A 23,789-nucleotide genomic window follows, 5' to 3' on the forward strand; every position below is an offset into this window, starting at 1 on the left:
ACTAGGCAAGTTAATTAAGAACAAATTCTTATTTACAATGACTGCCTACCCTGGCCAAACCCTCCCCTAACCCGGACGACGCTGGGCCAATTGTGCACCGCCCTATAGGACTTCCAATCAAGGCCAGTTGTGATAAAGCCCGGGATCGAACCCGGGTCTGAAGTGACGCCTCTAGCACTTCAATGCAGTGCCTTAGACTGCTGCGCCATTCAGAAGGCCCATGTATGGGGACAGAGGAAGTGTTAGTCATAGAAAAATCATGTCAACCCCTTTTATTATATGATTTGTTAAGACAAATCTTTACTCCTGAACTAATTTAGGCTTGCCTAAACAAAGAATACTGAATATTTATGCAACAACTATATTTTGGTCATGATTTTTTTTCTTTTTTTCCCCCACTTTGACATTACAGAGTATTTTGTGTAGATTGCTGACAAAAAATAGAATTAAATCCATTTTAATCCCACTTTAACACAGTAAAATGTGAAGAAATCAAGGGGTCTGAATACTTTTGCAAGGCACTGTATATATATTTTAGGGCTGTCAGAGTTAACTTTTTGTAATTTTAGTGCACACATTGTTTTGGTTTGACAGACCAATTTTTTCTTTATTTTTTTAACACAAAACATTTTTGGGGGTCTTCATTCCAGGTTAGGGTTAGGCATAAGGTTATCAGTATGTATCAAATCAAATTTATTGGTCACATACACATATTTAGCAGATGTTATTGCGGGTGTGGCGAAATGCTTGTGTTCCTAGCTCCAACAGTGCAGTAGTATCTAACAATTCACATTGGCATTGACTAAATACATTAGACTAGAATACAGTATATACATATGAGATGAGTAAAGCAGTATGTAAACATTATTAAAGTGGCCAGTGATTCCATGTCTATCTATATCGGGCAGCAGCCTCTAAGGTGCAGGGTTGTGTAGCTGGGTGGTGGCTGGCTAGTGATGGCTATTTAACAGTCTGATGGCCTTGAGATAGAAGCTGTTTTTCATTCTAGTGTACCTTGCCTTATGGATGATAGTGGGGTGAACAGGCTGTGGCTTGGGTGGATGATGTCCTTGATGCTTTTTGGCCTTCCTGTGACATCGGGTGCTGTAGGTGTCCTGGAGGGCAAGCAGTGTGCCCTCTGTGATGCGTTGGGCAGACCGTACCACTCTTTGGAGAGCCCTGCGGTTGCGAACGGTGCAGTTGCCATACAAGGTGGTGATACAGCCAACAGGATGCTCTAAATTGTGCATCTGTAAAAGTTTCTGAGGGTCTTAGCGGCCAAGCCAGATTTCTTCAGCCTCCTGAGGAGGGTGGACCAATTCAGACTGTCAGTGATGTGTACGCCAAGGAACTTGAAGCTTTCCACCTTCTCCACTGCAGTCCCGTCGATGTGGATAGGGGCGTTCTCCCTCTGCCATTTTCTGAATTCCACGATCAGCTCCTTCGTTTTGTTGACATTGAGGGAGAGGTTATTTTCCTGGCACCACTCCCCCAGGGCCCTCACCTCCTCCCTGTAGGCTGTCTCGTCATTGTTGGTAATCAGGCCTACTACTGTTGTGTCGTCTGCAAACTTGATGATTGAGTTGGAGGCGTGCGTGGCCACGCAGTTATGGGTGAACAGGGAGTACAGGAGGAGGCTGAGCATGCACCCTTGTGAGGCCCCTGTGTTGATGATCAGCGAAGTGGAAGTGTTGTTTCCTACCTTCACCACCTGAGGCCAGCCCATCAGGAAGTCCAGGACCCAGTTGCACAGGGCAGGGTTCAGACCCAGGGCCCGAGCTTAATGATGAGCTTGGATGGTACTATGGCGTTGAAGGCTGAACTATAGTCAATGAACAGCATTCTGATGTAGATATTCCTCGTCCCGATGGGATAGGGCAGTGTGCAGTGCGATGGCGATTGCATTGTCTGTGGATCTATTGGGGCGGTAAGCAAATTGAAGTGGGTCTACGGTGTTAGGTAATGTAGAGGTGAGATTATCCTTAACTAGCCTCTCAAAGAACTTCATGATGGCAGAAGTGAGTGCTACGGGCGATAGTAATTTGGTTCAGTTACCTTTGCTTTTTTTGGGTACAGGAACAATGGTGGACTTCTTGTAGCAAGTGGGGACAGCAGTCTGGGTCAGGGAGAGATTGAATATGTCCCTAAACACTCCAGCCAGCTGGTGTGCGCATGCTCTGAGAACGCGGCTAGGAATACCGTCTGGGCTGGTATCCTTGCGATGGTTAACAAGCTTAAATGTCTTACCCATGACAGCCACGGAGAACGAGAGCCCACAGTAATAGTCTCTGTCTGTAAGATTTCAAGTAGTTAGCACAACTACCTTACCATAAAGACAAATAAATGAATGACACATTTCTTTGGGTTGTATACAACACAGACAGATGCTGTAAAATATATGGGCATTCTAAAATAAATTGAAATAAAGAGAGCATCTCCAGTTTTAAGTATTCCATTTTCTTCTTCTTCTACTTCTATGAGTTGATAAACAAACTAAAAGGGTGCATACTGCCACCAGTAGTGGGTTGTTTGAACAGGTATAAAGTCAAGGTTGGCGATTTACTGCCACCTGCAGTTATGGAAAATTTTCTCACAAGTATAATTAATTGGCTGATCCCTCTTGATGACCTGGATTAAATTACGAGATCCTTCCTTACGCTTCAAACACACCGACTGCGTGATTGCATCACTGCTGCATAACATTTTGCGCGGCTAGGCAACTATACTGATGCAGGTACCTTTTGCAAATGGTCGCATGCGGTTGGACACATGGAGGAGATAATCATTTTCGCAGTATCCTCAAAACCGTGTCTTTTTGACACAACTGCCGACAGGTACAGGGACATAAACACACAGAAAATGCTGCTTGGAGACAAGTGTCCACGATAGTAGGATTGCCAGGTTAGTTTAGTAGTGAGCTTGTGCTAGATGTGGCTAGTTAGCGTTAGCTAGCCAATGAGGTGTGTGTGAAAGAAATAGTCAAATAAATTATGCTAGTTACTACCCCTGATAACTTTACCAAATAATAATGTTTGAAAGAGTGAGAGTGTGTATGCTATATAAATAGTAATCGAAATGGTAGATACTACTGTACCCCTGATCATTTGGTCAGATAACCGTGTGTGTGTGTGTGTGTGTGTCTATGTGTACAGTAGGTGACATGTCCATGATAGCTATCTAATAACTATAGTTATGCTAGGTAATGGTTTGGCTTATCATGTTCATGTCTATGTAGAAGAATACTGTAGGAGGAAGTGGAGAGGACTCAGGGACAGGTATCAGAGAGAGAGAAGTGCAGAGAAAGAGAAGAAGAGGTCTGGGTCAGCAGCCTCTGCCACATTCTTTCTTTTCTGGATCCATTTATTGTGCCTGGGGCAACGAGTGGCAATTTTACAGCCAGACCCTCTACTACGTCATCCACAAGTGTTGTCGCCACCGGTGCATCAAGACCCTCAATGTCACCTACAAATGCGACCATCACCTCCACCGGTGGAGTGAGACCCTCTACAACATCAACCACGAGTATGACCTGAGATTATTATGAACCTCACGGAAGTGACCACTGAGGACCTCGTTGAGCAGGATGTGGCCATGGAGAGAAACAGAGAGAGAATCGAAGAGGAACAATGTCACACCAGGTGTCATCAGAGGTACCAGATCCACTCAACTCATTTCAGCAGAGGCTCCTCCAAGCCGTCGAGAGGGATGCAGCCCAACCTGATGCTCACAGGAAGGAAGATGAAGAGACCCTCTTTGCCATGAGCCTGGTGCCAACCCTGAGGAGGCTGCCTCAGCAAAGACAAGCAAATGTATCAGCTGCTTTTCCAAGCCGAATTCAATGGTACGTTTTTTTCCTCTCCACATCACAGGTAGTGTCATAAGTGTGCGACAGTGAAGTAAAGTAGGTCATTTTTACAGTATAGTCATGTAGGTTAATTGGTATTTCAGATCAAAGTATTAATATGAGGCAAATGTATAGCTGTTGTTTCTGGGTTAGAAAATATCCTAAAACAGTTTGCTATCGAAATATCTGGCTGTCATATTCATCTTTTGATCTGAAATACAAATTCCATGAGTAAACAGCAAGTATTACCAACTTTACCACACTGTTCCTATATTTATGCCACTAACTACACTATGCAAGCAGTATTTAGTTAACATAAATCTCACCTTATGTCATATTATGTTAAGCTTGTATGTGTTGTTTTTCTCTTCCCTTTCAGAAATGGAGTCAATTTAGCCGACCAGCTCACAGGAAGGACAGGAAGCGGAGAGGAGTTGCCGGGGCCGACCAGCTCACAGGAAGGACAGGAAGAGGAGAGGAGTTGCCTGGGCCAACCAGCTCACAGGAAGGACAGGAAGAGGAGAGGAGTTGCCGGGGCCGACCAGCTCACAGGAAGGACAGGAAGAGGAGTTGTCTGGTTGTTGTTTTGACCTCCCTCATTGTACCTTTCTTTTCACACACGTCAGTTACGTTTAAATTCAGTCAATTCATGAAGTCATTTGTTAAGAAAGTCTTAGGATAGCATTCATTATTAGTGTTGCATATATTTCTGAATTGAAACTCATACAGAGTTTTCACAGATGCTCTTGGTCTCTTACGAGACTAAAGGTCAATATATTTTTTCATTTAAAACCACTTGAAAACCAGGGTGTTGAAACTTTTTGTGAAGTTATGTTCCATCGACTGGTCCATGACATCCAGGGGCCATTTGTTTGTATAGCTGTGTTATGGCTACATATTATTCCCTTTTTTTCAGAGACAGAGACACACACACACACACCTCTTCGTACCTCAGATCTCCAGTGCCCTGCCCACTCTCTCTCTTTATGGCCATGTCTGCAGTTCCCCTACTACATCTAGGCTTTATGAGTAGTCCCTGTATCGGTCTGCAGTTGTGCCATGCCAGGTGTGTATAATACTGATGTTAATGGGAGAGGGAAGGGGTTAAGGTGTGGTCTTTACTCCCAAATTGAAAAATGCAATTTTATGGACAACGGTGGATGGTTCTTAAAATAACCTTTTGTGTTATGGGGCTCTTAAAAGAGCTGTTTCACACCACGGCATACTGCCATGGGACTTCACCTGCTGGCGATGAGAAGTAGGTGGTCAGCTTTCTCCATCACCTGGAGTGCCTGTCTGGGGGCGTTGTTGGCACCTGCCCTGGTGACATCAGGAAGGTGACCATTTGGCGTGGCCATCTCCATCCGGAGCGGCTCCTGACCTCCGCAGGTAGTTGTGGAGAACACACGTGGCCTTCACGCAGGTATCGACATTTGAGGGGCTGTGACCAAGCACTTTCCGATACATTCTCCACCGGGCTGCCAGAATCCCAAAGGTGCATTCAACAACTAACCTCGCTCTGGACAGTCGTTTGTTAAAGATCCTTACAGGCTTTGGCAATGGCAGCTGGCGTCCAGCCTCATGAGGTTGGGTCTTAAAGGGAAGGCCTCATCGTCGACGAAGACGTGAGGAACAGATCCCAGGTCTTCAGCCCCAGGGAGTGATGCAGGTGCTGGAATATCCAGGGTGCCATCCTGAAGTGCCTGGCCAAAGGCAGTCTCGGAGGGTCCCGCCATCACTTCCCTTGCCGTAAGCACCAACATCGACAACACGGAAACAGTAGATGGCATCTACTACAGCCAAGAGTACAACTGAATATGTACCCTTGTAGTTGTAGAACTGCGAACCCGAGCACGGTGGAGCTTGGATTACTACATGTCTCCCAGCAATGGAGCCAAGACAGTTGGGGAAATTCCACCTCCCTAGGAACTCGGCAGCGATGGCCCTCCAGTCTTCCTCCTTGGGGACAGGCATGTATTCACCAACCAACTTGAATTCCACCCACATATTATATCTATTCATATAGCTGCCTCATTACTGTTTATTATGCTTTACTAATTATATTGTAATACTCATCAACCATAATTAACAATGCCTTGAAACAGTACAATTCAGTCTATGACTATATCAATAAACTGTAGTCCAGGCCAACTCTACTCTTAGAAAGAATGTTTGTCCCCATAGGAGATCCCTTTTAGGTTCCAGGTAGTACCCCTTTTGCTTCCAAGTAGAACCCTATTGGGTTCCATGTATTAATTATTATACCTGGAACCAAAAATGGTTATCCTATGGGGAAAGCAGAAGGACACTTTTGGAACCTTTTTCTCTAAGAGTGTATGTGAGTCCAATAAGAATGTCATGAATAACTGTAACTGTCTTGAACAACAATGGGTCTTGGAGAAGACCAGCCTAGCTTCATCAGGGCAGAAGGCACCTTTCTTTTCATTTGGTAACATTGCATAAAAGGATTATAAACCAACTTTGGGAAAAGTTATAGTCCCAATGAACATTCCGTAAAAGTACATCTGATGTCAAATAGGGACTATTAACTAGAGCCCTTTAGCTAGCTAGGCTGCACATAAAAACAATATCAAATATCAATCAATTATGGTATCAAATGCTTAAAAAATTTACTAGAATGTAGCTTTCGGAGACAAATCCCCAGGCGTTCAGCTGTGCTGATGGACTCCCGGTAGTTGTTATCCATCCGGGTGATCCTGGCTCCAACCATCTGGAGCAGGTGATCGAACTGGCTTCGATCCAGACGAAAGTAACTTCGGAATTCCTCTCCAAACAGCCGAAGCTCTTGAATTACGCTTCGAACACACCGACTGTGTCGTTGCGTTTCGATACACCAGAAGTACATTCACTTCCAATGGAACGCTGAATTTGCCTTGCAGCATTGCGTTGCATCAGGCAGTTGCAGTGCGTTCTGTGTAAATCGAACGTATGCACCAAATTGTATGCGTAGACTTGACAGAAAGTAGCAAAATATGAATGTAGATTTTTTTTTTGCACACATATTCAGTAAAAATGTGCGATTACGTAAAAAGTGTGATTGCATAATTTCTTCACATTTTTTATTAATTTATTTGCCAAGTATATTATTTATTCGATGACATCCACACATTAATTGTGAGAGCCTATAATATAATTTCCCTACAAAATGCAGTTTTGGAGCGAAATGCAATAATAAATAGTCAAGATAGCAGAGTAGGCTCTTTCAACAATGAGACCAACGTTGAGGAAGGTGGTCTTGATCGCGCTGTTGGACCGGGACCAGCCCCGCCGAAAGCGCAGGTCTGTGTGGGTCCAGAGATGGTTAAAGTCCCGAAAGCAGGCAGGGGAGTTCCACCGTCTATAAGGCTAAAGCAACCGACTGTAGACGAAAGACGCGGAGTGAAGTCGGGGAAGGTTCAGCTGCAACAACTGAAAAGTCGGACAGTAAAATAGTTTTCCAACAGCAAGGCGCAGATCAGCATTTCAGTTGCCATTATAAACGTTTTTCTTTATAATGTTGCAATAGAATGTCTCCAACCCCCATATCACAAATCGAAATCATATGTATGTACATTGTAGGCCTACAATGAATTGAGAGAGCCTCAAATATAATTATTTTGTATATACCCACTGTTTGGCATGAATAGCGGCAAAGTTGCCTGTTTTAGTCATATGTCTTTGGTCACGTTTGCTGTGGGTCAAACAAAAACACCCCAATGATTGGTTGATAATGGAGGCGATGGCTGTAGGATGAGGTTGGTGAAGAGTAACTGCAGAAACTTGCGGTCAAAACTTGTTATCCCTACAATGCAATAAGGCGGTGACCGACTTGACAAAAGTGATCAGCTCGAACACGCCCATTCTCTATACCGACGTGACCTCTCTTGAAAAACCGGAGCGTTTGAAAATTGCGGATGGGCCAACGCGGGAGTCGAGACTTTAAAAAAAAATCTTTCTCAGAGTGAAAGATTATACTGTATTACATAATCAACCTTTTGACATAACTTGACTAAACTTTAAAGTAGGCCAATCAATATTCTGTAGGGTGTAGACTTATTTGTAGCCTAAAGAAGAAGAAAAAATAGGCCTGTTTTAATTCTTCTCATGTCAAAACATATTTCATTAGATTTATTTGACCTTATTTTTGTATATTTCAGGTCAAATTGATGCATGCTTATGTGAAGCAGCTAGTGAAGATGTGTCTCCCTGGTATCTTCATTGTTACCCTGTTGACCCTCTCTATTCCTGCTGTCCATGGTGGGAAAGTCCTGGTGTTTCCTCAAGAGGGCAGCCACTGAGTGAACATGAAGGTCATTATTGAAGCGCTGCATTCAAGAGGTCACAGTGTGTCAGTAGTACGGCCATCAGACAGCTGGTACATCAAGGAAACCTCCCCTCACTACAGTTCAATCACAATTGATATTCCAGGTGGAGCTGATGAGGAATTCTTTCGCTCATTTGTGTCAAGACTAATACAGATAAAGAGGGAGGGAAACTCAGCATATCGGACTGTTACTATACCTATTTTGCCAATTGGCCTGGGCCCTTTTACTCAACAAAGTCCTGCTTATCCATCACGACTGGACTACCGACGTTATCTGCTCAAGGTTTTATTTTCCAACAGGTCCACTGAATGCCCATCTGCTTTGCTAGCCCTGGCCCGCTAGCTGTCTTGAGCATATTGGACTGTTAACTGAATAGATCCATTGGCCAATTTCTTGGGCCACACTACCTATTTTGCCAATTGAACCTACTAATCCATCACGACTGGTCTATCAACGTCACCGCACAAGGCTAAAACAGACTTTCCTCCGTCGCAACGTCCCTCTAAGGCCCTTCTGCTAGTTTGCTAGCCCCGGCCTGCTAGCTGTCTGAATCGCCGTGTCTCCAGCCACCCCAACCACTCACTGGACTCCTATGATCACTCGGCTATACATGCCTCTCCCTAATATCAATATGCCTTGTCCATTACTGTCCTGGTTAGTGATTGTCTTATTTCACTGTAGAGCCTCTAGCCCTGCTCAATATGCCTTAACTAACCATTTAGTTCCACCTCCCACATATGCAGTGATATCACCTGATTTAAACGTCTCTAGAGACAATATCTCTCCCATCATTACTCAATGCCTAGGTTTACCTCCATTGTACTCACATCCTACCATACCTTTGTCTGTACATTATGCCTTGAATCTATTCTATTGCGCCCAGAAACCTGCTCCTTTTACTCTCTGTTCCAAACGTACTAGATGAACAGTTCTTATAGCCTTTAGCTGTACCCTTATCCTACTCCTCCTCTGTTCCTCTGGTGATGTAGAGGTTAATCCAGGCCCTGCAGTGCCTTGCTCCACTCCGATTCCCCAGGTGCTCTCATTTGTTGACTTCTGTAACCGTAAAAGCCTTGGTTTCATGCACGTTAACATTAGAAGCCTCCTCCATAAGTTTGTTTTATTCACTGCTTTAACACACTCTGCCAACCCAGAGGTCCTAGCCGTGTCTGAATCATGGCTTAGGAAGACCACCAAAGACCCTGAAATTTCCATCCCTAACTATAACATTTTCCAACAAGATAGAACTGCCAAAGGGGGCGGTGTTGCAATCTACTGCAGAGATAGCCTGCAGAGTTCTGTCTTACTACCCAAACAATTCGAGCTTCTACTTTTAAAAATACACCTTTCCAGAAACAAGTCTCTCACTGTTGCCGCTTGCTATAGACCTCCCTCTGCCCCCAGCTGTGCCCTGGACACCATATGTGAATTGATTGCCCCCCATCTATCTTCAGAGTTTGTGCTGCTAGGTGACCTAAACTGGGACATACTTAACACCCCGGCCATCCTACAATCTAAGCTTGATGCCCTCAATCTCACACAAATGATCAATGAACCCACCAGGTACAACCCCAAATCCGTAAACACAGGCACCCTCATAGATATCATCCTAACCAACTTGCACCCCAAATACACCTCTGCTGTTTTCAACCAATCTCAGCAATAACTGCCTCATTGCCTGCATCCGTAATGGGTCTGCAGTCAAACGACCACCCCTCATCACTGTCAAATGCTCCCTAAAACACTTCAGTGAGCAGGCCTTCCTATTCGACCTGGCCCGAGTTTCCTGGAAGGATATTGATCTCATCCCGTCAGTAGAAGATTCCTGGTTATTCTTTAAAAGTGCCTTCCTCACCATCTTAAATAAGCATGCCCCATTCAAAAAATGTAGAACCAGGAACAGATATAGATAGCCCTTGGTTCTCTCCAGACCTGACTGCCCTTGACCAGCAAAAAAACACCCTGTGGCGTTCTGCATTAGCATCGAATAGCCCCCGTGATATGCAACTTTTTAGGGAAGTTAGGAAAGCTAAGGCTAGCTTTTTCAAGCAGAATTTGCATCCTGTAGCACAAACTCAAAAAAGTTCTGGGACACTGTAAAGTCCATGGAGAATAAGAGCACCTCCTCCCAGCTGCCCACTGCACTGAGGCTAGGAAACACTGTCACCACTGATAAATCCACTATAATTGAGAATTTCAATAAGCATTTTTTTATGGCTGGCCATGCTTTCCACCTGGCTACCCCTACTCCGGTCAACAGCCCTGCACCCCCCACAGCAACTCGCCCAAGCCTCCCCCATTTCTCCTTCACCCAAGTCCAGATAGCTGATGTTCTGAAAGAGGTGCAAAATCTGGACCCCTACAAATCAATCTGGACCCTCTCTTTATAAAATTACCTGCCAAAATTATTGCAACCCCTATTACTAACCTGTTCAACCTCTTTCTTTCGTATCGTCTGAGATTCCCAAAGATTGGAAAGCTGCCGCGGTCATCCCTCTCTTCAAAGGGGGAGACACTCTAGAACCAAACTGCTACAGACCTATATCTATCCTACCCTGCCTTTCTAAGGTCTTCGAAAGCCAAGTTAACAAACAGATTACCGACCATTTCGAATCCCACCGTACCTTCTCCGCTATGCAATCTGGTTTCAAAGCTGGTCATGGGTGCACCTCAGCCACGCTCAAGGTCCTAAACAATATCATAACCGCCATCGATAAGATACATTACTGTGCAGCTGTATTCATTGACCTGGCCAAGGCTTTCGACTCTGTCAATCACCACATTCTTATCGGCAGACTCAACAGCCTTGGTTTCTCAAATGATTACCTCGCCTGGTTCACCAAATACTTCTCTGATAGAGTTCAGTGTGTCAAATCGGAGGGCCTGTTGTCCGGACCTCTGGCAGTCTCTATGGGGGTGCCACAGGGTTCAATTCTCGGGCCGACTCTCTTCTCTGTATACATCAATGATGTCGCTCTCGCTGCTGGTGATTCTCTGATCCACCTCTACGCAGACGACACCTCTACGCCTACCGATCCTCGACTTCGGCGATGTCATTTACAAACTAGCCTCCAACACTCTACGCAACAAATTGGATGCAGTCTCTCACAGTGCCATCCGTTTTGTCACCAAAGCCCCATATACTACTCACCACTGCAACCTGTGCACTCTCGTTGGCTGGCCCTCGCTTCATACTCGTCGCCAAACCCACTGACTCCAGGTCATATACAAGTCTCTGCTAGGTAAAGCCCCGGCGTATCTCAGCTCACTGGTCACCATAGCAGCACGCACCCGTAGCACACGCTCCAGCAGGTATATCTCACTGGTCACCCCCAAAGCCAACTCTTACTTTGGCCGCCTTTCCTTCCAGTTCTCTGCTGCCAATGACTGGAACGAACTTCAAAAATCACTGAAGCTGGAGACTCATATCTCCCTCACTAGCTTTAAGCACCAGCTGTCAGAGAAGCTCACAGATCACTGCACCTGTACATAGTCCATCTGTAAATAGCCCATCCCCATACTGTATTTATTTATCTTGCTCCTTTTCACCCCAGTATCTCTACTTGCACATTCATCTTCTGCACATCTACCATTCCAGTGTTTAATTGCTATATTGTAATTACTTCGCCACCATGGCCTATTTATTGCCTTACTTCCCTTATCCTACCTCATTTGCACACGCTGTATATAGACTTTTTCCACTGTATTATTGACTGTATGTTTGTTAATTCCATGTGTTGTTGTATGTGTCGAATTGCTTTGCTTTATCTTGGCCAGGTCGCAATTGTAAATGAGAACTTGTTCTCAACTTGCCTACCTGGTTAAATAAAGGTGAAATAAATAAAATAAAATACAAATTTCATTGAGAAAGAATAAAGGTAAATACATTATTTACTGGCAAGAGAGATTGATACCACTTGTTAGCATAATGGATAGTTGCCTACTTGACAGTGATGGATAATAGCGTTGTTTTATTACATCTGCAGCCAAAAACATTTAATATGTATTATATTTCATAATGTAAATGATGGCATAACTTCTGTTTTGATAGTAATAGTCATAATATTGTATTCTGCATGTGTTACAGAACTGTACAAAAGCCTGAGCTTTTTTCATTAAATAAATAATTTATGTTATAACAAATGCATTGTACAGACAGACCAGTTGTTACATTTTAATTTGTCCCTGGTTAAACCTAATATCCAGTGTTACACATGTGACGACACATAACACGACTCCCTTTCAACAGTGCTACATGTACATATTCTGCTTAGTATGAGAGATATCCCTTTTCTCTGAATAATGTCAACTACTGTTGGGCCTGGGTTTGAGCCTGGAAGTCAGTGGTCTGGGAGTGATGGGATGGGTCTCACAACAGAATGAGAAGGCCAGTCCAAGAGAGGTACACCTCCCAGCCAGGGTAAAGACCAGTCCTTTAGTATATACCAGATGGCCAGAATGGGAAACCATAGGAAGTGAAATGGGGTAGCCCAGCCCAGCTGCAAAATGGGCGTCAGAAACAGTACCAGACACAATTTTGGATACACCTACTCATTCAAGTTTTTAAAAAATGTTTTAAACTATTTTCTACATTGTAGAATAATAGCAAAGACATCAAAACTATGAAATAACAGATATGGAATCATGTAGTAACCAAAAAGTGTTAAACAAATCAAAATATATTCTTTCAAAGTAGCCACCCTTTGCCTTGATGACTGCTTTGCACACTCTTGGCATTCTCTCAATCAGCTTCACCTGGAATGCTTTTCCAACAGTCTTTAAGGAGTTCCCACATATGCTAAGCACTTGTTAGCTGCTTTTGCTTCACTTTACGGTCCAACTCATCCCAAACCATCTCAATTGGGTTGAGGTCGGGTGATTGTGGAGGCCAGGCCATCTGATGCAGCACTCCATCACTCTCCTTCTTGGTCAAATAGTTTTGAAATCTTCACTATTATTTTACAATGTAGAAAATATTAAAAATTAAGAAAAACCATGGAATGACTAGGTGTGTCCAAACTTTTGACTGGTACTGTACATTCTATTTGACCTAGAACTGGGTCTGAAATTAGTCAAAATGTCTTAAGTAGAAAATATACATGAGGTACTGACATCATGAAGCAACCAATTAAAACTGGCTCAACCAGTTAGTATAAAATTGCCTGTATGACTGTATAAACGTATATTTCATTGAAGGCAGGTCCATGACATGATTGTGTAAGTGGATCCCCACTGTTGCTGGGCCAAATGCGGTTGATGATAATGAAAGAAAAGTCTGCACATGGTATACACGTATGTTCATGGTATACACCTATGTTCATGGCATACACCTATGTTCATGGCATACACCTATGTTCATGGTATACACGTATGTTCATGGTATACACGTATGTTCATGGTATACACGTATGTTCATGGTATACACCTATGTTCATGGCATACACCTATGTTCATGGCATACACCTATGTTCATGGTATACACCTATGTTCATGGCATACACCTATGTTCATGGTATACACCTATGTTCATGGCATACACCTATGTTCATGGTATACACCTATGTTCATGGCATACACCTATGTTCATGGCATACACCTATGTTCATGGCATACACCTATGTTCATGGTATACACCTATGTTCATGGCATACACCTATGTTCATGGCCTATACCTATGTTCATGGCATACACCTATGTTCATGGCATACACCTATGTTCATGGTATACACCTATGTTCATGGCATACACCTATGTTCATGGCATACACCTATGTTCATGGCATACACCTATGTTCATGGCATACACCTATGTTCATGGTATACACCTATGTTCATGGCATACACCTATGTTCATGGTATACACCTATGTTCATGGCATACACCTATGTTCATGGCATACACCTATGTTCATGGCATATACCTATGTTCATGGTATACACCTATGTTCATGGCATACACCTATGTTCATGGTATACACCTATGTTCATGGCATACACCTATGTTCATGGTATACACCTATGTTCATGGCATACACCTATGTTCATGGCATACACCTATGTTCATGGTATACACCTATGTCCATACACCTATGTCCATGGCATACACCTATGTTCATGGTATACACCTATGTTCATGGCATACACCTATGTTCATGGTATACACCTATGTTCATGGCATACACCTATGTTCATGATATACACGTATGTTCATGGTATACACCTATGTTCATGGTTTACACGTATGTTGCTCTCATATACATTCCATGGGTGCCGCATGCAACCGTTTGTGGGCATTTCTGTCATTAGTTTCATGAAATGCACTCACTCTCTGAATGATGGGGTCATTGAAAATGCAAAAAGGTAAATTCCAAAAATGGTAAAAGAACTCCCCCCCCCCCCCCAAAAAAAAATCCTTATTTACAAATAGAAAGAGTACTTTCAAACGAAGCTGTCAATTCAGGTAATTTACAAAGTCTCTACACAAGGCATGGGCTATGGCAAGGGCCTCAGAGCCATCAGAACCATCTGAGAGCTGCCTCAGCGGGCAGGCCAGCCAGGTGAGAGGATGGGTGGGGTGGAGGAGCCTGTCCTCTCACGTTGTCCTGGTTCTCAGAGAGCTCATCCTGAGCACGGTGAGCTCTGCTACGTCTGCATCCTGCATCTCAGACTCCTGCTGGCAGCTCTCTCTGATCACATACACTATGAGTCCCACACAGATGATTATGAGAAGAAATATACCTATAACCTGATATATCAGGGGGCAGAAATAAAGATTGAATAAGGTGAATAACATCCTAAATGTGACTGCAATGCATAGACTAGACATCTTTGTCATTGATAACCCACAACTCCGTCACTCCACATAGGTAGAGTGATTTGTAACAGGTAAGAGCTGTGCAGTAACATAAGGAGCTAGGGGCCATATGTATCAAGTGTTTCCAAGTAGGAGTGCTGACTTAGGATCAGTTTAGCCTTTTAGATCTTAATAAATAAGATTACATGGATGGGGGAACCTGATTCGAGATCAGCTCTCCCTCTCTGAATCGTTTGATACACATGGCCCCTAGCTCCTCATTCCACCTCATATAATGAAATATATGCATGTAACAATGTAGTATGCATGTGATATGCATGAAATGAGACTCACCTGAGACACAACAAATAGCTGCTGCGAGCGGAGCATTAGTTCTTGCGGTGTGACATCTCCCTCACTAGTTGGCTCACACCATTTCTGCGGTGCTGCTTTATCAACTATGACAAATCTGCCCTTCCAGTCTGTCATTGCACAAGCAAAGTACTGGCCATCGAGGAACAACAAGATCAGCCAGACGATTGCAGGAACAAAACTGGAAAAAGACACAGTCTTCCGGCACCACGTATCGCACCTGCATCCTTGAATGATCACCATCAACGTGAAGGCCATGACAGCAGGGATGATGAAGAAGGCAGATGAAAACACTCCGTTCCATTTAGGATTGCAAGGACACTCAAACTCCAGCTCCACCAGCTTCTCTAGTCCCATGAGGATAAATCCAAAAGCCACATTTGAGACCAGAGGACTGTTGCTAAGTTCATTTTTCAGTCTGGTAAGCCATTGTTGTCTACTATCCATACTAAATATACCAAAAAATGAGAGTAGTAGAGGTAAAAAGCCCAACAGAGGGTGTACCGTTGTGAACACATTGGCAACAGTTAAGTGATGCGTGATTAACAGTTCTAGGGGTAAGTTTTTCCCTCGGGCAAAATGCCCCACTTCCTCTCTCATTGGTTTTGAACAAAGGAGGGTGTGTCATCAGCTCTGACCTTTCCCTAGCTGATTGGCTGGTGGGGGGTTTCAGATGGGGTTACATTTTAAACTACTCTTCCACAGATAAACTGGGTGAGAAGACTAGCCATTTATAATACTTCTTCTAGCACACAAATACTCACAGTGCAATGGCCGGTGGCTACTGTAGTGCGGCAGCAGTTGGCAGCAACTTTGGAATCAATTTCTCAGATACATTTGGCCACAGAATCATATTGTGGACAGTACTACTTAAAAAAGTGTCCCTCAAATAGATATTACATGTGTACTGTATACACACTGACTGAATGGGTTGCCATAGTCTGGCCTTTCATTTATCATAGTGTGTTTTCCACTTGTTTACAAAAAAAATCATTAATATATACCCATTCAGTATATTGATATCCCCACTGCTAATGTTCACACAACACAATATACCCAGTATGATTCAGTTGAATTCTGGCTTCTATAATGAACCACCAGATGTCGCCCACGTAACACCACTGCACAGCTCTGGAATACAGGGATTAATGGGAGGCCATGTTAGTTAGGGTCAGTCTGATTGATACACAGTCCAGTCCAGTCCAGTAACCAGGGTTCACTGTGTCCTGGGTTATGTCTTCTGGTGAAATTAGCTGCTATGTGTGGTTCATGGCAGGGTTGTTACCACCCAGTGACCTGTTTCCTATGTATTTACAGTATTATGATGGGGCATGGCATTTGGGAAGATTAAACCACAGTCTATAATTACTTACCCTCAGGCATGATTTACCTGAATTCCTTGCAATTATAGCAATTATCCGTGTCTCTATAATTGTAATTGGTCAAGAGGTCTACTTAGAGATAAACCACCTAAAGTGGCCACTTTCTTTCTCTGTGTGCGTGTTTGCGCGCTCGCGTTGGTGGTTGCTCGCGTTTGTGTATGTGCGTCTTGCGATCAAGCTTTCCTGCGCCACATTTCGATGCTAAAATTCCATATATCCATAGACTGTCTGTCAATAAAAACGATTGACTCAATAAATGTGCAAAGGTAATCAAATTGATATAGGGAATAATTCGCATGTTCAGAATGACTGTTTGTAAAATGTACACTTTTATTTTGGGCTCTGAAGTGCCTTGTTCTATGATCGCCAATGCGCATCGGTCTGCGCATCTCTGATCCTTCGGAACTACAACCGTGGACGCTCGCACTGACATCGAAAGACCTCCTCAATCCGACGAAGGAGGCTCCGTTTATGGCCCTACTACATCGGCATCCCTGACGGAGCTATCGGCCTGTCCTGGACCATTCCTTGCTGCCTTCATTTCGTTATTTTCAGGAGGACTTGACCTTTATAGCCTTCGTAGATCATTCTAAAGAACTCCGCATCCCCTCTGCTATGCACTTTTAGACCAGATCTATAATTCCCGCGATCAATATCTCATCTCCCACAATCGCCTTGTCTCGTCCCTGCCTCGTCCTCTCATCGAACCCCAAGAATGCAGCCGAATGCTGTAATGTTGGCTGTGGTCCTTTTTGGAAACTTGGTGCTGCATTACGTCTCGGCTCAAAACGGTAAGAATGAAGATGTGACCATGCCCGAGACTGTACACAATCGCAGTCAGACACAGTGTTTTGCTAATTGTTCAAATTAGGAGCCTACTGTGACTCGAGAACATGTATTTTATTACGATTTGAGGAAGGGGGCGTCTGTCATTTTACATAATGTCAAATATGAGGGGCATGGGCGCCCTTACGCATCGCAATAAAGTGTTTATTTAGAACACATTTGTTTACATAACTCTGTTCACAGTATTTAGGGTGTTAATATTTTTTTAGACCATTTCCCTACGCACACGATTCTCACTTGTACAGATTAAGGGAATTGATTGAAACGAGATAAATATGCTATTGAAAACCAGAGCAAAATATGTTACTGCAAACCAGAGCATCGTTGTGTTTGCTTGGTGTTTCCTAATATAAGCTCTATTAGCTATTTCGTTCTGTTTGGAGTTAGTATTGTATTATTATTATTTGATGGATACATTGGAATTCCTTAGTCTCCGCGAAGTCAGCTGGGTTTGAATGATTTGTCCTCATTGATAAATAGGTTGCTGAATGCACAGATTGTTGACACTCTTTGATCGTAGCATATTTAGTGTTTGGGATGTAAGTATTGTTATGTTGTGAAGAAGAGCAGCGTAATGCATTCCTAGCCTAATGGAGATAGATGACTGTTGGAGAACCTGCCAAACAGTCTGCACGATTCACGACTGTTAAGCCCATAGTCTCTCTCTGGCTAAAACACAACAAACAAATCATCAGGCTTTCATATTAAAGAGGTCAACGTTCCACTGGTATGTGTGTGTGTGTGTGTGTGTGCCTGTGTGTGTGTGTGTCACTTCTACATCTCATGTGAATTAATAGGCAACCATTGTCATTGATATCATTTTTAGTGACAGTGTTGATATTTGGAAAGGTCATTACTCGTTTTCTGCCCTCAAAATACAATCTGCCTTATTGTAAACAGCATCTTTTGTTTCCTGGAAATATTTAGACCCATTGGTTTCTCTCTGTGTGTCAGTGGAGTTGAGATTCTATTACATAATTGAGGCTTCTGAATCCCACTGTTGGCTCAAAGCAGAGTGTTGATAACCTCAAAACATATACACAAGTTCCAACAAAACACCTTTACACTATCTGTCTGTAGCCTACATGTTTGAAGGTTATAATATCTTGTCCCGCAATATGTTGATTTCAATTGTCTCTCCATGGGCCATCCAAGTTTATGTCTTTCAGTCTTTGATGAACACACAGTCACAAGGGGCAGGATTGAGGGAGGCATCATTTGCTTGACATGAAGGATGTCTGAGCCTCCTCATCATTGCGTGCTAAGGGTTGCCTTCCCTGACATGCCCCTGATGGATGGCCAATCCCAGTGAATCACTTCTGCCACCCAGAGGGGGCACACCAATCAGACGCAGCCTCTACACAAACACATGTTCTCAGAGCTGAGCTACTACTAGCTATTGGTATATTTTATGACAATAATTGTTTCAATGACGAAACTTGCAATTTTGGATCGTGTTATAGGCCTATAGAAAGCTAATAAAAATCCACTAGTCTATTCCTGCAAGCACTGAATTTGTGTGATAACTACTTTGTTGAGGGAAAATCTACTTGATACGGTTGTGCTATGTTGTTGTTTCACCTAATTATTTTAAGATGAAGGCACAAATGTAAGTCGCTCTGGATAAGAGCGTCTGCTAAAGGACTGTTAGCACTGTGAATATAGAAAGATTGTAATATGAAATTGTACAGCAATAGTTGGACTTGTAACCGGAAGGTTGCAAGATCAAATCCCCAAGCTGACAAGATAAAAATCTGTCGTTCTGCCCCAGAACATGGCAGTTAACCCACTGTTCCTAGGCCATCATTGAAAATAAGAATTTGTTCTTAACTGACTTGCCTAATAAAATAGTCACTAAAAGCAGACTAGAGAAATCCATCATTGGCTCTACTATTCTCACTACCAGGGTTGGTGTCAATTCCATTTAAATTCAGTCAATTTAGGAAGTAAACTGAAATTCCAAATCTAATTTTAATTATATTTTATGCTTCTCTATCTATCTTTTATGCTTCTCTATCCAAATCTAATTTTAATTCTATTTTATGCTTCTCTATGAGAAAAATATTTGAATTTCAGTTTGAATCTTGAATTTACTTTGTTGAAATGGAATTGACACCAACCCTGCTTACTACTAGTGTACAATGAGTGTACCAAACATTAGGAATGCCTTCATAATATTGAGTTGCACCCCCTTTTGCCCTCAGAACAGCCTCAATTCGTTGGGGTATGGACTCTACAAGGTTTGACATTTTTCCACAGGGATGCTGGCCCATGTTGACACCAATTCTTCCCACAGTTGTGTCAAATTGGCTGGATGTCCTTTGGGTGGTGGACACACAGGAAATTATTGAGCGTGAAAATCCCAGTAGCGTTGCAGTTATTGGACACTCAAACCGGTGCACCTGGAACCTAATACCATACCCTGTTCAAAGGCACTTAAATATTTTGTCTTGCCCATTCACCCTCTGAATGGCACACAGACAATCCATGTCTTAAATGTCTCAAAGCTTAAAAATCCTTATTTAATCTGTCTCCGCCCCTTCATCTACACTGATTGAAGTGTATATAACAAGTAACATCAATAAGGGATCATAGGTTTCACCTGGATTCACCTGGCCAGTCTGTCATGGAAAGAGCAGGTGTTCCTAATGTTTTGTACACTCAGTTGACACTCAGTCCACTTGATCTGGTGGATGAATTATATGTGTATGAGGACACGCTTTGATGGTCCCCATCCACAAAGTCAAATCTACGCCCTCTATTGTTTGGTAAAGCACCAAGTGAAGGCATTCCAGTCTTTGCCCAGTGTTAGTGCCCACTCCCTGGGTCTCATAGCGACACACAGGGCTCCCTCCACCATGGGCTCTGCTGCTCTGCTGAGACTCCCGGGGGGCTGTGGTAGACAGACTGGTGCTACCTTGTCACTCTGTGTCTGTCTGAGCCTCACTGTAACTGGTGAAGACTGATACAACTCCTTTCTTTATTAGCCTACTGATGTATTACAGTTTAATAAAGTGATATTGGATTTTAGACACTAGTGAGATACAGTTCTGTACCTAGATACTGTAAAACACATTTATGAGGCTGTTATATAAGCACAGTAATCATATTTTAATGGATGGTATACTGATGCTATTTGGTCGCACAAATATGGGTATACCCTCCAAACAAATGAATTCATATTTCACAGTCTGGATTTAGTGTGAGTGATGTAACGTGGCAGGTTTCACTATGTCACGTTTGATTTCCTCAGCAATATTTCAGATTCGGGGAAATGGCGTGTAAAGAAGTGTAATTATAAGGGCAGGGGATTTAATCACAGTACAGTATGTGTGAAGCAGAGGAGGGAGCTGAGCTGAGGCCATTATACCTCTATATGCTTGGGGAGCCTGACCAACCATAGATGGCTGAGATTCAGCAACAGATACCTGGAGGACTGTAAATAGCATTGGGCCATTCTGCCACCAGTCGCTATTTATAGAGGGGAGACACAGCACCCTGAGCACAGAGAACTGTGGCTTTAACATCCTTTTGCGAAAGTGAGTCCATTAACTCTTAATGGATAGCAGCATCCCTGTGCACAGCTGCTTGGCTCTCTGAAGACTCACTAGATGCATGTGAACCATTTAAGCTCTTAACGGGCCTCGTTCGTTTATGCATGACGAATATGAAGAGGGGTTCACTCCTGTCCCTAACCTGAAGATACTGCTCATGGATAATCTCCCCCTAATGAACAATTGAACAGCCACAACAGCCGTAATCAAGTTCAGGACATTTGTGTGTATAATATCTTATTTTTGAGTTGACATAGAATACAGACCACAATGTGAATTCCTTTGATGTGAGTTACCAATAGAATCATGAACCAAGTCAAGCATCAACTCAATGCTGCTCTAAATGCATCTGTTATTTTTCCATAAGATAGAGCTACGACCTCTCATTATTTCTTCATGTAGCACAGTATTAGTAGGTTTGTGTGGCTCAAAGCCACAGACAGAGAGTTTACCGACACAGTCCCAGTTTCTATCACTAAACACGTTTCATGATCAAATCCCCTGAATCAGGGCCAGGCAACATTATAAAAATACATCAAAAATGGCATCTCTCTTACAATTAATAAGGGATTCAATCAATGTAAATGCAAGGTACAGAGTAGCTTGGTAATTGTGAGGTAATTAATTGTAAGTCCATGCTGTATCACTGCCCATGTTCTGAGTAGCAGAGGACACATCTGTGAGACCGGAAAATGTGCTGTGGGACGTAAGCCAGTTCTTCCACTGAGTCACACTAGCCCACTGTGAAACTTGATACATACTGCACCGATGGCAACAGCATCAGGCACCCCACAGCCTCCAACACAGTACACACCAGACATACTGCAGCTACTGAGGATGACACCCAAATAGAAGATGCTAGAGGGGATTTTAAACAAAATGGAGACTTAATGTTGATATGTGGTTGTGTGGAATATTCGTTCTGGGAGATTTGTTTGTGGTTACAATATGTGTTGTCACAGTGTGTCCAGTGAAGAAAACACCTAATTTGATAGTCATTGTCACAAACTGTTATGGTGACATGGATGAGTGTCAACTAGTCCTGTGGCATATGGTATCCTAACCATGCTAGCTTTGCACAGTGACAGAGGGCCTGGGTTGTCTGTCATCTTGACCTATGAAAAGGTTCATCGGGGAGCAATGTTTGCTGGTTGAGGGGGATAAGCCCATTTCAACCGGGGATGGGGGGCGGGGGGATTTAACTCTCATGAAAGCTGTGGCTCCCCTCTATGACCTGAATGGCTGTCCCTGAGTAGTTACAGTAAGATGGCAGAGGTAACCTCCTCCCTCTCATCTCAGCTGCTGTTGCTAACTGCCATTTATCCACAACACCACTCTAATGCATGCAGGCATCAAGGTTTATTGTTGATTTGTTCAAACAAATTAGGAAATCTATAGCCGCCCACCCATCGATGTGTTAAGAGCAGCTTCAACCCACAGCAGTGACTTATTTACAACTGTCAGAGCAGGAGGCTTTGTGAAACCTTGGGCAATCGGCCAAGTGTAACACCTCTTAACCAGATGCTGGAAGCCAGCTTAGTTGGCACTCCTACAAAAGTCAGATATACTGGCTAAGACAATGGAGCATCACACCACAGTACACTGATACTACAGCTACAGTGCCTTGCAAAAGTATTCATCCCCCTTTGCGTTTGTCCTATTTTGTTGCATTACAACCTGTAATTTAAATGTATTTTTAATTGGATTCCATGTGATTTTGAAATTGGTGAAGTGAAATGAAAAAAATAACTTGTTTCTAAAAATAAATAAAAATTATGGAAAAGTGGTGTGTGCATATGTATTCACCCCCTTTGCTATGAAGCCCCGAAATCTGGTGCAACAAATTACCTTCAAAAGTCACATAATTAGTTAAATAAAGTCAACCTGTGTGCAATCTAAGTGTCACATGATCTGTCACATTATCTCAGAATATATACACACACCTGTTCTGAAAGGACCCAGAAACTGCAACACCACCAAGCAAGCGGCACCATGAAGACCAAGGAGCTCTCCAAACAGGTCAGGGACATAGTTGTGGAGAAGTACAGATCAGGGTTGGATTATAAAAAAAACTTTGAACATCCCACAGAGCACCATTAAATCCATTATAAAATAAAATGGAAAGAATATGGCACCACAACAATCCTGCCAAGAGAGGGCCGCCCACCAAAACTCACGGACCAGGCATTGAGGGCATTGATCAGAGCAGCAACAAAGAGACCAAAGATAACCCTGACGGAGCTGCAAAGAGCCACAGCGGAGATTGGAGTATATGTCCATAGGACCACTTTTTAAACCGTACACTCCACAGAGTTAGGCTTTACGGAAGAGTGGACAGAAAAAAGCTTAAAGAAAAAAATAAGCAAACACGTTTGGTGTTTGCCAAAAGGCAGACTCCCCAAACATATGGAAGAAGGTACTCTGGTCAGATGAGACTAAAATTGAGCTTTTTGGCCATCAAGGAAAACGCTATGTCTGGCGCAAACCCAACACCTCCCATCACCCCGAGAATACCATCCCCACAGTGAAGCATGGTGGTGGCAGCATCATGCTGTGGGGATGTTTTTCATCGGCAGGGACTGGGAAACTGGTCAGAATTGAAGGAACGATGGATGTCGCTAAATACAGTGAAATTCTTGAGGGAAACCTGTTTCAGTCTTCCAGAGATTTGAGAC

General features: G+C 43.2%; 1 protein-coding gene across 2 annotated transcripts in view; it reads left to right on the forward strand.

Moving 5' to 3' along the window:
* Positions 1-16,899: 16,899 nt before the first annotated feature.
* LOC115113614 (neuroplastin-like) overlaps positions 16,900-23,789 on the forward strand; it is a 43,424-nt gene continuing 36,534 nt past the window's right edge. The window contains exon 1 of one of the 2 annotated variants that reach the window (XM_029641437.2): positions 16,900-17,505. In XM_029641437.2, the coding sequence (XP_029497297.1) occupies positions 17,430-17,505 (76 nt within the window). In that variant the 5' untranslated portion in view covers positions 16,900-17,429. The remainder of the gene's footprint in view (positions 17,506-23,789) is intronic. The other variant, XM_029641440.2, reaches the window with a different exon arrangement.

The sequence above is a fragment of the Oncorhynchus nerka genome, linkage group LG28 (genome assembly GCF_034236695.1).
Source record: "Oncorhynchus nerka isolate Pitt River linkage group LG28, Oner_Uvic_2.0, whole genome shotgun sequence".
Lineage (NCBI taxonomy): Eukaryota > Metazoa > Chordata > Actinopteri > Salmoniformes > Salmonidae > Oncorhynchus > Oncorhynchus nerka.